The 18954-nt window shown below is 42.3% G+C and overlaps 1 protein-coding gene across 10 annotated transcripts in view; it reads right to left on the bottom strand.

Annotated features, from left to right (window-relative positions):
- The window catches only part of PITPNM2 (phosphatidylinositol transfer protein membrane associated 2), a 428296-nt gene that overhangs the window by 83573 nt on the left and 325769 nt on the right, over nucleotides 1-18954 (bottom strand). For 9 of the 10 annotated variants that reach the window (XM_082258328.1, XM_082258333.1, XM_082258336.1 and 6 more), the window contains exons 10-12: nucleotides 16908-17152; nucleotides 10019-10208; nucleotides 3858-3977 (exon numbers count right to left, since the gene is read on the bottom strand). In XM_082258328.1, coding sequence (XP_082114454.1) covers nucleotides 3858-3977; nucleotides 10019-10208; nucleotides 16908-17152 — 555 coding nt within the window. The remainder of the gene's footprint in view (nucleotides 1-3857; nucleotides 3978-10018; nucleotides 10209-16907; nucleotides 17153-18954) is intronic. The other variant, XM_082258332.1, reaches the window with a different exon arrangement.

The raw sequence follows: 18954 nt of genomic DNA, 5'->3' as shown, positions 1-18954 counted from the left end.
ATAATAATAATAATAATAAATATAACAATTTGTATAATCATTTTTAAGGTGTTTATTATTTATGTATTATTACATTATTAATTTATTTTATTTATTATCTATGATGATTTTTGGTTATGTTTGTATTTTTTTTAAATTTATTTATTTATAAATTATTAAGATTTTATTTTTTACATTTTTTTATTTGAGCATAAATTTGTGAGAAAACATGCACAAAAAATGTGCAAATGGCGCATATTCAATAATTTCTGTGGGAATATAAAACGCGCCAATAACGTTCAAATCTGCCCGATTCGAGCTACAAAAAAAGCTCTAGAACTGTTTTTGAGCTTCAGGCGTTTGGCTTCAGAAGACTTGGTGTGGAGAAGTGAACCATCTCCATAGAGAATCATTTATTTTTTTCTCAGGCTACAAAACGCTGAGGTGTGAATGGGGCCTAAACCCTGCCTGGCAGATGTGTCTATGGTATGGAAATATCACTGAAGGACAAGTTGTTGCATTTCTAGTGTTCAAGCACTTTCTAGTTAATATAGGTAACAAGCAAGGGGGGGGGGTGAACAGAAGCACAAGGACTGTTTTCTCTCACGTGATTGTAATAGCCTAAGATTCAGATTTAAGATGGTAACAGATACTTAGGAAGTGGATGAATTTCAATATATATATATATATATATATATATACATACATACATACTCAAAAAAATGAAAGGAACACTTTGAAAAACTATCAAATCTCATTGGGGAAAAATATCATGCTGGATATCCATTTGGATATGGACTGGGTAATGTGTTCGGAAGGAAAGGATGCCACATTATTTGAAATATTTGGAAATGAAAATGATCAACATACAGAGGGCTGAATCCAAAGACACCCCGAAAATCAAAGTGAAAAAATTATGCAGCAGGCTAGTCCATTATGCTGAAACTTCATTGCAGCAACTTAAAATGGTACACAGTAGTTTGTATGGCCCCCCACGTGCATGCATGCATGCCTGGCAGCTTCAATTATGCTCCTATTGGGACGATGGATGGTGTCCAGGGGTATTTCCTCCCAGATCTGGACCAGGACATCACTGAGCTCCTGAACACAGACTGAGGTGCAACCTGGCGGCGTCGGATGGACCAAAACATAATGTCCCAAAGGTATTCTATTGGTTTTAGGTCAGACGAGCATGGGGGCCATTTAATGGTATCAATTCCTTCATCCTCCAGGAACTGGCTGCATACTCTCGCCACATGAGGTTGGGCATTGTCGTGCACCAGGAGGAACCCAGGACTACTGCACCAGCGTAGGGTCTGACAATGGATACAAAGATGTCATCCCGATACCTAATGGCAGTCAGGTTGCCATTGTCTAGCCTGTAGAGGTCTCTGCGTCCCTCCATTGATATGCCTTCCAAGACCATTACTGATTTTATAGGCAGCATAATGTTCTCCATACCTTCTCCAGACCCTTTCACGTCTGTTACATGTGCTCAGGGTGAACCTGCTCTTATCTGTGAAAAGCATGGGGCACCAGTGGCAGATCTGCCAATTCTGGTGTTCAATGGCAAATGCCAATCGAGCTTCATGGTGTCAGGCAACGAGCACAGGGCCCACTAGAGAACGTCGGGCCCTCAGGCCACCCTCATGAACCTCAGGCCACCCTCATGAAGTCTGTTTCTGATTGTTTGGTCAGAGACATTCACACCAGTGGCCTGCTGTATCCTGTTCCTCCTTGCACAAAGGATCAGATACAGGTCCTGCTGATGGATTAAGGACCTTCTATGACCCTACCCAGCTCTCCTACAGTAACTGCCAGTCTTATGGAATCACCTCCATGCTCTTGAGACTGGGCGACACAGCAAACCTTCTGGCAATGGCACGTATTGATGTGCCACGCTGGAGCAGTTGGACTGCCTGTGCAACCTCTAAAGAAGTGATGGCAAACCTTGGAACCCCAGATGTTTTGGAACTACATTTCCCATGATGCTCAACTACACTACAGAGTGTATGAGCATTATGGGAAATGTAGTTCCAATACATCTGGGATGCCACGGTTCACCATCACTGCTCTATAGGGTTCATGTATCGTCTCATACTACCAGTAGTGACACTGACCCTAACCAAATGAAAAACTAGTGAAAAGCAGTCAGAAATGATGAGTAGGGAAAAAAATGTCAGTGGCCTCAACCTGCAAAACCATTCCTGTTTTGGCGGTCGTCTTATTGTTGCCCATCTAATGCCCCTTTTGTTAATTTCATTAACATCAAAGCACCAAAAATACAAGTACAAGCACTAAAAACAAAAAGAAAACTGACAGCCCTTCAGGCTGTCCTGTAAACAGAATATTATCTGCTAAACCTTATGGTCCTCACGCCTATGCATGTATATTCTGGCCATCTGTGTTTAAAAGTTTATTCATATTAGAAAATGTATAGCGACTCCATTCTGCAAATTTTATGACCCTCCTAATATGAAATGATCCCAAATGAGCTTTCAGAGAATGTCTTGATGTTTACTTTCCACCTTGCTTTTATGGAGTAATTCAATCGACTTCATCTAACGTAATCTGTTTGCGAGAAGGATTGGCAAAGTCAAGCCCTTAAGTCCTCATTTGTTATAATGTGTAATACAATATTTTCTTTTTCTTGCTTAAAGAGGAAGTAAACCCTCCTCTACAACTTGTACCTATAGGTAAGCCTATAATAAGGCTTACCTATAGGTACTGTAAATATCTCCTAAACATGTACCGTTTAGGAGATATTTACCTTAGAAGCATCCAGTGACGTCACTGGCGCAGGCGCACTGAAGGAACGGCCGCTCGTGCCGTTCCTTCAGAACTCCGTGCCGTTACTGTCGGCTCCCGCGCGCGTGCGCGGGAGTGACGTCACCGCGGCTCCGGCCAATCAGATGGCCGGATGCCGCGATCCCGGAAGACGGGCGACTAGACATGTCGCCCGTCATCCAGCTAAGCGGACGGCACGGCGGGGGCTCGTTCTAAGGTAAGTATTTCATAATGAGCTAGTATGCATCGCATACTAGCTCATTATGTGTTTCTCTTGCAGGGTAAGTAAGAAAAAAGAAAATAAAAAAAGAGTTTACAACCTCTTTAAGTGAAAAAAACTGTACCTTAAACCACCATTCAAACTATCTGGCGTTTCATGTGAATGCACATTTTTGCACTCCATGCACAGGGCAGCCCATTAATTATAATAGGCTACCCACATGTGACTAATGTGGCAAAAATATCTTTTTGAACAATGAGTGATTTGTTAGGTGCGTTTGTGAACGTGTCACTGTAATGTGAATGCAGCCTTAGGGCATTTGTCTTGCATCCACATGTTTGCTGGCCTTAGATGTAAAGAGACCATCAGACTGCATGGACAAAATTTTGTAGGAGGCCTAAATAATCACAAAAAAGCTGCTAATTTTACAAGGGAACTGACAGGTCACAATGTTTTTCCAGACTGATTGTGATCTTTCTGATACACGCCTTGGCAAGTGGGCATTGCATTGTAATATATACTTTATAAATTACTGTATAGACAACAGAAGATGATCATATGGCTTATTTTATATAATCAGCATATGTAATATAGAGAACACAGCACCATTCACATTGATCTATGTTACAACTTAGCTTACAATCTGATGTCACCACTACAGGCACACCCAAATATTCAAACCCCAGCAAGATACAATGCCAGAGACACAATGTGATCTATTAAATTCAAATATATCAAAGAGAAGTGTCAACTTAGATGTAGAAGCATCATGAGTTTGCTTTCTGTAAGGGACTGGTAAAAGTTAGGGTTGTCTAGCACACAAATATTAAATATACCTTTTGTCAATTAACAATAGAACAGTGTGTGATACCTGAACACTCACAACGCTTCCTCTGCGGCTGCTGTTCTGACTTTCAGACACAGTCTGATTACTGTAACATAAGGCATCAAATCCCAAAATCCCTCCAACACAGTCGCCAACTAAACACACCTGCAAAGAAAATAGAAGATCAGAATGTAGGCGTTACAGCTCCAGGTAGAGGAGTGAAAGGAAAACAATGTGAAAACTCAGGGGCTCAGTACTCAGTACACTTGTCTGATCCTCTTTCTTAACTTCCCATCATTCTGTTCACTCCACTGTATCATGTCCACCAGCTAATAAAGTGGTGACTAGGTGGCTGGGAGTGTGATTGCCATCATCCCTACATATGTTACAAAACAATAGATAAATCCTCAAAGAATGGGATTTTTAAGGCAATCAAGACAATTAATAAAAATGATATACATTTTATTAGAGGAAATTAAAAACAAATCACACTCATGTCCACCGGCTTGGCCCAATTTCTACATCAACTTTGACAGTTAAGTCGAATTCTTATGCAGACTGTCTTTCTAACCCCAGCTTTGCACTCTGGTTCCTGACAACACTCAGGCGAAAAAGAAAATCCACCAATCATAAAATAAATGTCCCATGTAAAGATAAAACAAGCCCAGTTTTACAGTATTAACTGGTGGACCTGATTGTATTTTGTTGTTTCTAACCAATTTACATTTGGTCTCTGGTCAAGATGTCCCACCACTCATCTTTACTGCCTATGTAGAGAAACTCTGCTTACCATGCATTCTATGTGAGTGCAGTTAGGCGCTGTTCCTCTTTGCCCTCTTTTTAAACCACTGCCTAACACAAACAATCTGAGAGCTTTACATGGGTAGCAGGGCGCATAACGTCTAAGCACACCTCCATAATTAGCTACTGAGAGAAAATGCTCATTGCCTTGAAATAATGCCGGTCCTTTGGCATTAATGTGGAACAAGCAGGTAGATAAGGACTTCTGATTACACTAAAGCTGACCATAGATGGTTCGAATCTTGGCTGGTTCAGCAGGGAGCAGCCAAGATTGGAACCATCTATGGGCAGGCTGTTTGTTCCCAAGTCAGTCCATCGATCGACTTGGGTACAACCAGCATGTCGGATTTTTACATGCGATTATTGCCAGCAGCTATAGCCTCTAGCAATAATGACTGTGTTCTCCTAGCAGGTACAGATCCACCCGCCGGGAGAACACAATAGCTCCACAGGAGGGATTTCCACATCAACACAGTCAGTGGTTGCAGGAAAGAAAATCGCATCATCTATGGCCTGCTTTACACTCCTGATCTGCATACTTTATCCAGCTCAACTATGGCACCTCCATGTGTCTCTTGGCAGGTTTTCTTCAGACAAAAGGGCTGTTGGGAAAATTGCAGTGACATTTTGCCTGGATGTAATACACATTGATAGATCAATACATTTGAGGCACCTGCCCTAAAATGTGTAATTCAAACTTTTAAAAGTGGTTAAAACAAGAGACTGCAGTTTTAAAAATTTCTACACATGTTGCTATTTATGCTCAATATGTACAAGCTTTGCTTTTTAGGGGAGGCTAACTTTCTGCGTGGTAGTGGATTCTCAGTCTGTGTTGAAATTAAACTTGCATTACATAACAAATGATAAGTAAGCCTAAAGGGACCAGAAAATGTAGTTCAGTGGAATACTGGACCCATGAACCACTTCATTATTTAAACTCTATTTACTGTATATAATTGGAGGTTGTTTGAGTAATATAAATACATGAAAGTCTAACCCTTCAAAAGAAGTTAGTGGCTATGTTTGAGGCCCCTGTAATCACAATATGCAATATTTAATATTGCAATATGCATATTATCACAATATGCAAATCTTATGTTAAAGCAAACCTTTGGGGTTTACTACTGGAATGTAATCTGCCTACATGAAGAAATTAAATGTGTTATTATATGTTAGTGTATAAATTGTAGCGATTAAAGAGTAACATGTGGATCTCATAGAACAAGTCTTGTTCCATGCCATGGCTGGTATAACCACAAAGGCTGAATTCTAAATCAGGTTAGATAGATATGCCTCTTCCTTATCAGAACATATGGCTGTTCTGGTTTTAGTTTCCTTCTAAACAAAAGGAAATAACCTTATATAACCAAAAGGAAAAATTGCAGGATAAAACACAATACTTTCCATAGCAGTTACATAGAGCAACATCTGTCTGGTAATTTCACTAGGACAGGACTTAACTACAGTGTTAATGCATTTGTGGTAATGCTCTCAAGTCTGTAATTACTAAGTGCTTGAAGAGTGCTTCCTGATTTATTACCTAATGATTTAAATCCCCCAGAGACATCCATGGTAATTTCTTTATGATAAATGACTTCCATTGCTTAAAAGTTGAAGTAACTGAAAGTAACTTTAAGGTACTTGGCTTTGATGATGATTACAGTTCCCAATATCAACTACCACACATAATAAGCCCCACATAAAAAAAGGGAGGAATAATTATTTTCCCTCTTTCAATTCTTACAACATATACTCTGCTACTGTTCTCTAATCTATAACCTTTTAGATTCAGAGAACACTTTAATCTCATGTATAATGACTGCTTTGTCCCTCTTGATAAATCCATCACAAACATCTTGTGAAACAGCAAGGCACCTTCAGTATGTTCAAAATAGACTTCTCAGCTGTTTGTCACGATACTTCAGGAAAGTTGTTTATTTTCTTAAAGCGGTGTTCCAGCTGTGAAAAAAAAAAACTCAGCAGCTACAAATACTGTAGCTGCTAAATTTTAATATATAGACACTTACCCGTCCAGGGAGCCTGCAAAATCAGCACCCAGCCGATTTTCGGATCAGCTGCCGGGTGATGCCGCCGCCATCCCCTCTAGGGCAAACCCGCAATGAAGCCTTCTGACTTCACAGCCGGTTCCCTGCGCGAAGCGCATTGCGCATTCTCATTGTCTTGGCGGCAGGGGAAGGAGAAAGGGGACGGAAGTTCCGAGGGACGGCACCGCGGCGCTGTCTCCCAGAAGTGGGGAAGGGAACCTGTCAAAAACAGTGACAGTGACATCCAGGTAGTGTGATTCAATAGAGTCAGAGTAAATCAAGATGTAGTAGTTGGCAAACCCAAGGAAACGCTGAATGGAACGGAGACCACTAGGGCGAGGCCACTGTAGAACAGCCGAAACCTTCTGAGGGTCCATAGAGAACCCTTCAGCAGAAATGATGTAGCCCAAGAAGGCAACCTGAGACAGGTGGAATTTACATTTCTCAAGCTTACAGAAAAGTCCATTCTCGCGTAACCATTGCAGCACCCGTCTGACATCCAGGTAGTGTGATTCAATGGAGTCCGAGAAAATCAAGCTGTCGTCCAAATAGACTACCACGCATTGCTGCAACATATCACAAAATACATAATTGATTAACTCCTGGAAGACAGCGGGCGCATTGCACAAACCAAAGGGCATCACCAGAGATTTGTAAGGACTGGTTATGGTATTAAACGCGATCTTCCACTCATAGCCCTCCTTGATCCTTACGAGGTTATACGCGGCCCTTAGGTCAAGCTTGATAAAGACCGTTGCTCCCTTGAGGCGGTCGAACAATTCAATAATCAACGGAATCAGGTATGCATTCTTGACTGTGAAGCGATTGAGGCCCCTAGATTTAATGCAAAGTCTCAACTCACCCCCCTTTTTCTTTACGAAAAAAAAACCGGCACCCACTGGAGAAGTGGACTTGCGAATGTGCCCCCGGCAAGCGCATCCGCAACGCACTCCTCCATGGTCTTATTCTCTGCAATGGAGAGGGGATAAACCTTGCCACAAGGGGGAATGGCACCAGGTTACAAGTCTATGGCACAATCGTACAGACGATAAGGAGGAAGAGTTCCAGCGCGCACCTTGTCAAATACATCTTGATATTCAGCAGGCAACACTGTATGCGAGGAGGTACAGAATACCCTACCAGGCCCATGGATACAGACAGTGCTACACTGTGGAGACCAAGAGAGGATCTCGAACCGACTGCCAATCAAAGGTCTGATTGTGTTTCTGAAGCCAAGGGTATCCCAAAAGTAGTGTGGAGACAAAATAACCTGGAAACAGGTCGACTCCCTGTGAGCAACCCCTATCGCCATATCAACTGGAACAGTCTCGCGGGTAACCTGTGGTGGCTGCAGGGGTCTGCCATCAATCACCTCGATAACTAGTGGAGAAACACAAGGCTGCAAGGGTATGGAATTCTCAATAGCAAACGTACGGTCAAATAAAATACCCGCCAGCGCCAGAGTCTACCAACGCCTGAGTAACCACTGCTGCCCAGGAAAGGACAACTGTGATTAGTGGTTTATCTTTACGGGAAACCGGGGGGAGGGGGGGGCGAGGAAATTCCACCTAAGATCTGCCTAAGGAACTTAGGTGCGAGCAATTCCAAGACGGGTCGGACAAGATTTCAGGAAATGCCCACCAAGACAACAATAAAGGGCATCGGCCCTCCCTCCTCTTAAAAGCCCGGTCAGTCTCGGAAAGGCGAGTGAACCTCAGCTGCAGGGGTTCACAGCCAGACACACCATCCCCAGGAAGCGTGGGAGGTGAGGGAGGAATGGGTGGGAAAGAAAACGTAGGAGCCAATCTGGTAGGAGGTCTCCGCAGGCGCACCTTAAACCATGGTCTCTCTCTGAGCCTTGTATTGATCAAAATCAGGAAGGAAATGAGAGCCTTGAGCTCGTCAGGGAGATCCTTGGCTGCAATTCCGTCCTTTAATGCAATGGAGAGACCATGAGAGAAGACAGCCACCAGAGCTTCATTTTTCCAGCCCACCTCTGCTGCCAGGGTACGAAATTCAATGGCATACTCGCCAATGGTTCGTATACCCTGTTGAATGGACAGGAGCACCTTAGCAGCAGAGGCAGAGTGAGCAGGCACATTGAATACCCTACGAAAGGAGGCAACAAGCTTTGTGTAATCAAGTATCACAGGATTATCGTTCTCCCATAGGGGATTCGCCTAGGCCAAGGCCTTGTCTGAGACCAACGAGATTAGTAAGCCCACCTTGGACCTGTCAGAAGGAAACGCCTGAGGAACCATCTTATAATAAATGCCCACTTGGTTTAGGAAGCCACGACACTAACTCGGGTTCACCCCCATGGCGCTGCGGGGCGGGGGGGGGCTAAACCAGTCATCCCTCTGGTAACAGCAACTCCAGCTGCAACTGCAGGAGCAGAAGCGGGTCAGGGCCATCTTACCAAATGAGCACACTGGGCAGTTGCCCGGGGGGCCCCACCTGTCCAGCGACCTAGCCAAGCATTAGTCCTGATTCTCGGGTGCATCCTGCCGCCGAACTTAGCAGGTGGCAAGGGCCTGTCGGACCTGCGCTGCTGTCAGGCAACTTAGGCTGTGGAGGGTGAGCCCACAACTGCAGGAATAGGCACACACAGGACAGTCGAGTCTGACTCCCGTCTGTGTGTGTGTTCACCGGACCCAGCTGCTGAACTTGGGAGCTGTCATTAGCCTGGCACTGCTGTACTAATAAATATAGCGTTATCGATAATTTTCATTTTTATTCTCGTGGGGGATTGTGTAGGCAGGGCCCCAGTGCACTGAATTGCCCAGGGCCCTTTAATGGAACTGAAGCAGGGGCAACAACAGGAGGAACCACCGGCCTAGCAGCACCAGTAGCGGGGTGTGCTGCGCGTGCAAGCAATGCCTGAGCAAACTGACCCAAAAACGGATCTTGTTGATCGAGCCCTGTAACCAGCATTGGGGGGGGGGGGGGTAGGAGCACCTGCATCGTCAGGATTCATGTCCCTTGTGTACTGTGAGGGTGCCAGAAAACCAGATTGCACGGGGATGTAGGTAAAATAAAGCAGTTTATTGGAGCAAACAACAATAAATGCACAGCAAGTGTGAGGAAGTGAGAGCAGGAACAAGCCTGAGGCATACTCCAGGCAAAACATATTTAATTCCATTTTGGATTGTCAGGTTTTAATTGCGTGAACCTTGTTAGGCAGATTTCCCCTAACTTCTTGTGCGAGTGATACAACAGGTAGTGAGAGCAAATTTCCTATTTTGACACCTGCCACTGTGAAAAGTATCATCATTAAGAAAATTCCTCATATTAACCACTAAGACAGAAGTGTCATTTAAATACACAAAAACATGGCAATGCTTGTATCCTTAAGCTCACCTGCCCAGTGAAGGATATGCCTTCTTGTGACTTAGTGAAGTCCGCATACACCTGGTTGGCACGATGAATGACCGTTGCCACAGCTTCCAGGTACTGAGGCGATGATGTAGCCAGCAGAGGGAGAGCAGCGAGAGGGATGTGGTCCTGACTATTAGATAAACAACCTTCATCATAACTGTAAGGGCTTAAACTGCAAACAAATATTACAATGATTAGTATCAGTTAACAGTCATTAGTTATGGATTGCATGTATAGATAAAAAAGTTAAGCTTATCAAGAATCTTCTTTTTACTATTAATATGATATTAGAAAACTTTCATACAATTGCTTATACAGTGTAAGCTAAACATCCAACAATTTACTTTGTCATTTTCTGAAGCGCAAAACACAAGAAACCTATAGAACTAGTCTATGATTAAAAAGAGTTCAGGAATTATTTTATCTACTATAATTTAAAAAAGGAGACTCCTTACTTTCGAAACAAAGAGTCAGTTTACTGCCCTTCAAACTTTAGTGGGGCCAGACTATGGCCAGTGGGTGTAGAAAATGGCCTGGCATCTGTGGGAGTAGAAAATGAAAGCAAAGAAAATGAAGAAAGGGCGCACTGACCTAGCGCATTATCCTCAATAAAAGGCTTTATTTGTGCAACATTAAAAAGTGGCTACTCACAGACATAGATGTAAATATAGCATATCGAGCTCATTTGCCCAAGTGTCCGGATAAGTCCAAATATTTGGACTTATCCGGACACTTGGGCAAATGAGCTCGATATGCTATATTTACATCTATGTCTGTGAGTAGCCACTTTTTAATGTTGCACAAATAAAGCCTTTTATTGAGGATAATGCGCTAGGTCGGTGCGCCCTTTCTTTGTTTTCTTTGCTTTTAGTATCGGTGGACTACCCCAGTCCGTTATGGGCAGCAAGACCTTAGCCATCTGAGAAGCCAGGTGTGAGTCCCGGGAGGAGTGTGGTCGGGAGGCTTGGATTCCAAGCGCAGGAGAAAGGTGTTTCCCCTTATTGTTTTTTGGGAGTAGAAAATGGCCTGGCATCTGTGGGAGTAGAAAATCGCAAAGGCTTGGTGGTCAGTTGGGTGTAAAAAAAATTACATAATTGATGTCAGTGGGAGGAATAGTGCCCCATCATTGGTGTCAGTGGGAGGAATAGTGCCCCATCACTGTCAGTTGGAGGAATAGTGCCCCATCACTGATGTCAGTGGAAGGAACAGTGTCCCATCATTGGTGTCAGCGGGAGGAATTGTGCCCCATAATTAGTGCCAGTGGGAGGAATAGTGCCCCATATCTGGTGTCAGTGAAGGAATATGTCTCATCATTGGGTCTGTGGAAGGAATAGTGCCCCATAATTGGTGTCAGTGGGAAGAATAGTGGCCCATAATTGGTGTCAGTGGGAAGAATAGTGCCCCATATCTGGTGTCAATGGGAAGAATAGTGCCCCATCATTGGTGTCAGTAGGAGGAATAGTGCCCCATCATTGGTGTCAGTAGGAGGAATAGTGCCCCATCATTGGTGTCAGTGGGAGGAATAGTGCCCAATCATTGGTGTTAGTGGGAGGAATAGTGCCCCATCATTGGTGTCAGTGGGAGGAATAGTGCCCCATCATTGGTGTTAGTGGGAGAATTTGTTCCCCATCTCTGATATCAGTGAGAAAAATAGCACCTAATTGTTGGTGTCAGTGGGAGGAATAATGCCCAAAGGGCTGGATAAAGCAAGTAAAGGGCCACATCCAGCCCACCAGCCACAGATTGGAGTCCCCTGGTTTAAAAAATAAATTCAAGCAGACAAGTCCTACAGGTTATGACTATCCCTTTCATCTTCTTTCAGTTTATACAGAATAGCCCTAATAATTACCATGGGTACTGTGATTGAAACAGCATGTTTAACAAGCACATCACCACTAACCTAAAATTATGCAGCATAGCTCCTCTTTGTACAAAACATTGAAACGGCTAGATATTAAACAATAATTTTAGCTTTGTAACATCTGTCTTAAATTTAAAAGATTACAATCTGTTTAAGGCAGAACGCAAAGTACTTTTGCCTTTCAAGCAAGAAAAATACCCCATAATCTTGGAATTTGCCTTTTCCCAATCTCTGGGTAGTAAGACAAAAGTCTTTCCAGTTATCAAGACATTACCTGTATGATCTATCCTACACCGCAAAATCTTGAGATGTTGAAAGCCACAATTCCAGGAGGCAGAAACGTATCACTGATCTATATACCTGTACATGCAATCTCTTTTTCCAATTTGCAACCAGAACTCATCCCCTCGAATCCCTGGGTGCTGTAGATCAATTAGTCCAGCCCACCTTATTTTTCCAACCTTCTTCTATTTACCTCCTTCTGCTCTCCTTAGTTGTTCCGAACTGTTGCAATAGCATGAGCGACTCTCCGACTGTCTCCTAAAGTTGCACTGACTATACTGAATCTCTTTCTTATTTAGATTGTTTCATCCTCCTACATGTATCTTGTTTATTATATTTAGTCTATACTTTTTATAGTATAGCACTTACTTTAGTTAATTTCTTCTTTCAAAACTTAATTTAAAAAAAAAAATAAGTTTGAATATTTAGATTTCATAATCACATTATATTGTGTATGGCATTCGATTTCTGGTTTTCAGACTCACAGGATTCTTGGCACGTATAGTTGTTTACAGTGTGTCACACTGTGATTACACATTATTGTATAACACATACTGTAATGTGTTTTCACAGTATAGCACATTATAATAAGCTTTATATGTCAGGGGAGCTTGGAGTTTAGCAGCCTATGGCCAGAGTACAGCATCTACAACAGTAAAAACCAACATTCAGCTGTATTTAAAGGATGATTTTCGCTGGTGATGGCTATCACAGGTAATAGAGGCTCCCTAAAGTGTATGAGAAAGAGGTGGAGAACGGCAACATTTCTAAAAACCTGAAAAACAGCTTTATATTTTATTAACATAAAATTGCTCTAGCTCATAGGGCAACAATCTTGCTTATCCTAAAGGTTATATAAAAAGACCAATGCAAAGGACAGTACAGCCTTCACAGAACAGAAAGTATCTAGCCATATGTCCAACACCAACTCCAAAAATAAGAAATTATTCCACATTAAAGGATAGTGGGCAGAACCATGCAAATCATTCCTTTTTTGCCACTTGGTAAACTGTACATCCAAAACCATTGGTCCTATAGCACAGATACAGCCTAATTTTATAGAGCGGAGGCACAGAAATCGTTCCTTTTATGTTCCTTGACACCATCCACTATCCTAAAACAAGGATTATTATTTTTTTTTTTTAATTGGTGACGGAAGCAAGACATGTAGAGCCTTGGTCTTGTAGGAAGGCACTATTGTGACTCAGCAGAGGGCTTGGATCCTTTTTGGCCTACCTCAACATAACCTGTTGGGCTATACCGTTTCAAAGACCAATATTTTTAACCACTGGGCCATCTACCTTTTATAGATCCCTAAAAGGTAAACCATTTTTTTTTTTTTTTTTTTTTTAGATATAGAAGGACAAAGAAAGGCTCAATGCACATATTCAGTGTGGGGTACTATTTCTAAGACAGAAATGTATCTGGCTAATCAACTTGGCTATACTAGGTTAAGTTAATAAAAATAAAAAGTTGTTATTTTTAACTGCTATATGTTAATTTTTCTTTGGGAGGTAATACACCAAATAAGTCCCCCAGTACCTTTTGTTGACTACTTTTCTATCTTGGTTTTGGAATGGGGTGTCAGGCAACTCCCTTTTGAATCCATGGAATTACTCACTATTTGGTAATATTTCTAAGAACCACATTTCTATGTATCATTTGTAATGATATGTGATATGTGTTCTGAGGAAAGCTATATTTGCCCAATATTTATGCTGGTTTAGCTTCATAGTTTTGCAGAGTGTCTGTACCTTACAGTTTCTTCCTCTCTACCTGACTGAAAGCACTCTCTAATTTGTGATTATTTTATCTCAAAAGCTAACAGCTGTGACACAAGAGTAATGCTGCATGACTTGCAAAAGTGGGGGCTACAAACTTTAAAAAAAAAAAAAAAAGAGTAGACAAATAGCCAACTGATTTTTTTAAATATTCCAAACATTTTGTATTACTGAGATCTAACAGACATCATTGAGACTTGGTTGAACCAAAAGTCAATTTTTTTTCCATTATTATTAGTGTGAATAAAAGCTTACGCTAGACTCTTATAAGAGAATACGTTAGATTTATTCTCGGTTTACATCTATAGCCGGAATACGTGCTGCATACAACCAGATCTCTACCAATGCGTCACAAACTATCGTCAGCTGCATTTAAATTCCTAACATTACAGTCTATTCCTGCAGGGAATGTGACAGGCTATGATGTCATATGGAGGCGGCCTTTTGTAGAGTTCATGAGGAAGAGATCTATTCGATTTGAAAAGCTTAAGTGAACATTTTTTTTTTTGTTGTAATATTTATGTAACGTGGATGACTATTACAAAGATGAAGTTTTATATATCTTTCCCCTGTAATATTATGATTTTGTTCTTATTTTTGTATGGCATATTTCTTATATGTTTAATTTTTCTAACTAAATATTTATATTTACAGCTTTAAAAAAATTATTTGTGGTGATATTCAGCTATTAAGATGGATCTCGTACTTTGCATTACACTTGTCAAGGCTACTGTGAAACAATTAAAACAAGGCCACCCTACAATTCACTGGGCAGCAAGTAGCTGGAGAGATGTGAAAAATAGGACACACAAAGTAACACGAATGAAAAATAAAAAAAATAATCACTATAAAAATGTGAAAAATATACACAAATTTCATAATTAACCTTAAAAATAACTATGAAACTGTTTGTGTACTTAAATTGTTTTTAAGGCACATGTTTTTTTTTTTTTACCTTCGTGTATTCTCTGCAAAACCTTCTGAAAGCAGCTCCCCCTTATACTGATCCCCAACTCAATCCAGTAATGTGCATGAGAGCAGCGGTTCTCTCTTCTTTGGACAGAGAGGCAGCAGCTGGAGCTATTGGCTCCTGCTGCTGTCAATCACAGCCAGTTAGGAGGGGGCAGGGCTGAATCTCGCTCTGTGTCAATGGACACACAGAGCGGGCTTGGGAGCGAGCACCCATAAGTGCCCTATTGCAAGCAGCTTGCTATGGAGGCATTTGGCAGGGGGGGGGGGAGCCAGAAGCTATGGTGCTCTGTGCATGTTGTGCTGTCCCTCCCCATCAGGTAAAAATCTTCCCCAGTCAAGACTTTACAACTTTTTCCCCCTAAAAAAGCAACACCCAACATTAACCTCTGAACCTCCTGTCCACTGCTTCCCCATGCCCAAAGCTCATCTCTGCACTCCTGTTTAAAGCTCACCCTTGTACCCCTCTCCAAAGCTCACCTCTGCACCCCAACATCCAAAGCTCACCACTGTATCACTGTCCAAAGCTCACCCCTATGCCCATCGCCAAAGCTAGCCTCTGTTCTCTTCGCCAAATCTAGCCCTCGTACCCCTGTCCAAAGCTCACCTCTGCACTCCTGTTCAAAGCTCACCCCTGTACCCCTCTCCAAAGCTCACCTCTGTACCTCTGTCCAAAGCTTACCCCTGTACCCTGTCCCCCTCTCCAAAGCTCACCTCTAGCTAACACTATTTAGGCAGTTAGAAAAACAGTTTTACATTTTCTCCTGAATGCAGAACAAAGGATACATATATAAATGATAATTAGAGAATAAATGGAGTGTGAAAAATAGTCTGCCTACAGAAAATGATGTAAAAAAGAAAAATCTACACACACACACTAAACAAATGAGTAGACTTAAGCCTAGTACACATGGGCGGAATGTTAGCCGGCATTAGCCGGTTCAATAGAAACCTGACATTCGGCCTGTGTGTATGGCAGCCGGTCTGACAGAATCTGGCCATTCAGACGGCTTCTGTCGAATGCTCATGACTGAAAAAGGTCTGCCGACCGCCTCCCAATTGTCGCTCTTAGCCAATGTCTGAGAGCGCTGGCTGGAGTGTTCTGGTGGGTGGGCCATCTACTTGTCAGAACACAATAGCACAGTAAGGGGAGATCGCTGTACTAACATCAGATTGTTAGTATAGCAGCTGCGACCAGAGCTGTCAGTTTTTTTTTCTTTCAACCCACTAGGAGTGTATAAGGCTTTACTCAAATAGTATTTATAGGGGTAGGGGGCCTATGCTACTTGTGGCTCCAAAAGCCCTTAAAGTGGTTGTACTTACCTGCTCTGTGCAATGGTATTGCAAAAAGTGGTCCCTTACCTCCTCTTCAGGAGACCCTAACCAGCACTCTTGGCACATCCTCTTCTCTAATTGCACCCATAGCAAGCAGGCTGCTTGTGGGAGCACTTGTGCAGACGGGATCTCAAGTTGGGCTGTGTGCATCCATATACACACACTTTGTGGCTTGGCAACACCCCCAGCTCCCTTCTCGCACTTTAATACCTGAGTGGTCCGAAGAAGCAGCAATCTTAAAAGCTCTGCAGTGTTAACAGCTATGGTTGTGACGGTTTCAATATAAGAAAAATTGCGGTGGTATCTGTAAAACATTGGTCCACTTTAGTGAAATCTGTTTTACAGCTAGTATGCCCAGTGACCATAGCAGTCCCGTGAATGAAGACCCCTCAGCTAGCTGTCATTTCTGAAAACAAACGAGGCAGTTGCATTTTGGCAAAACTTTGATGATAGAAACAGCCTGAAACTCTATTATAAAAGTATCTAAAATCTCTTTCAGCTGCAAGCTGGGACAAAGTATATACTGAGATTCTTCCAAAAAAAGAAGGCAAACATGTAACAATAAGAAAAATCTGGACATTAGACAAAAATGCAGAAAGATCAGGTAAGCAATCAGTGCAGGAAAAAAGACAAAGTGACTCACTTGGATACCAATGAGAATGCTTCTGAACAGATGGCTGGACAGGGAACGAGTCTGACTGCAATGTGTCCTAATGCTGCTGGGTAATGCACCCTCATCACTGTCTCAAACACAGACTTGATGGTATTGACGTCACCCTGCTTGGAACTCTGATCTCCACTGCCTGTATCCAGGATATTCCCCCCATGAAGCACCAGTATGAGTACATGGACTTTACATGGCTGCAAGGAGGTTTGTGCTGATTCATCCTGTAAAGAATAGAAGTATCATTAAGCATGGCTCTTCTAACACTTACCTACTGTACCAACATAAAAGGTATACTTAAATCATTCACATTTAGAAGAACCCATAACATGCATGCATCTTCACTTGGAAACCCAGTAAACATTTATTTTTCTATTATTGACATCATAATAAAGACGGAGTCTGAGACATCTTTAAACTGTAACCATTGCTGACTTCCCATTTTACAAATGCTGGTTGGCCTCAAAGCTTTAAGAGAGTCTAAGGCAGCAATGGCTAACCTATGGCACATGTGCCACAGCTGGAATCCTCTCTGTGGGCATGCAAGTTATAAGTCACTGGATCGCTACCCCCGGCAGCCGAACCTAGGAAGCTGTCAGATGGACACTGCACGATCATAAACCATTTATCCCTGCTACCTTCCTACCTAATGGTGGACCTAATGTTCCCTGGCTTCTGCTTCACAGCATACAATCCCTGCAACACCCTCAGAGAACACAGCAGTGTGCCAATCTGCGGTGTCCTCCAAGGTGTGCAGAAAGCGGCTGTACCAGGCACTTTCTGATTGGGCACACTGGACTGTCAGCAATTGTCAGCACTAACCCCCCCCTCCCCCAGCCCTGCTTGACAGCAGTGTGCTGTAGATAATCAGGGCATTGGCGGGTAAGTATGCACATGGGCGGCTGGAGGACTACAAGTGCCAGCATGCAGGGTGTAGCTGCCTTGTAGCCGCTTCTTCAGATGCAGCTTCTTCTGACAACCTACTACCCTGTCCTCCTCGATCGCACCTGGCAGCCTACAAGATGTAGCTTCTTCTGACAACCTACTACCCTGTCCTCCTCGATCGCACCTGGCAGCCTACAAGATGTAGCTTCTTCTAACAACCTACTACCCTGTCCTCCTTGATCGTACCTGGAAGCCTACACACTGGTCACCTGCCTTCCCGATCTCATCCAGCAGAAGACTGTAAGAGTTATTGATATGTTTTCCCCATACAAGCGCCAACGGTACTTGGATTGGAGATCGAAAAAAAAATGCATGCACATAATTATTTAAAAAGTTTGTATAAATTACCTGGCTTCAGGCCATGTGTACAATGTATTACTATAATAATTATTTTCATTTACTAGAGTTGATTTTTTTTCAATAAAAAAACTGTTTGTATAATTGAAAGCTCTGCTTTTTCTGTTTTTCTTTTAAGACAAAAGATGTTAATTCGTTCGGACCACTGTATAAGTTGTTTTTTCTAAACTAAAACCTCAGTATTCAGGTTAAATTGCAGTGTTGGCATTTTAAAATAAATAAGCTGGTTTTGTGTTGAAGTTTGGGCACTCACTGGTCTAAGGCCTAATGCACACTGGGTATCAAAAACACCACTTTTAAGTGCGTTCAATGTTTTTTTTCTGCCCTTAAACACCCCTCTATGTTAGCCTAAGTCTCCATGCAGGAGCATTTAGAGCCAGAAGAAAAACATCACTTGCTCATTCAGGACAGGAGTGTTTCGGCAGAAAATACATCTGACGTGCCTAAACATATACATACATACAATAGGTGCATTTAGTGCTGAATTATTCATTCATTCATTCAATAGCCAGAATAAATTAATACTCTGACCAATGGAATAAATGAACACCCAAACAACTGACGCGACTAAACAGAACTAACCACTTCTAAACGCTTTTGCAAAACATGGCTTTAGGAGTGCTTTTTATGCTGATTTTTTTCAGATGTTCAGAAAAGCTGGGCAAATGCCGAATGTGCAGTCCTAACCCACAACAAATATGCAGACGAGGACCTCTGACATTCC

The sequence above is a fragment of the Pelophylax lessonae genome (assembly GCF_965119305.1).
Source record: "Pelophylax lessonae genome assembly, chromosome: 1".
In the NCBI taxonomy this organism is placed as follows: Eukaryota; Metazoa; Chordata; class Amphibia; order Anura; family Ranidae; genus Pelophylax; species Pelophylax lessonae.
Note: the sequence above shows the minus strand (reverse complement) of the source record. Positions and strands in the feature narration are given on the sequence as shown.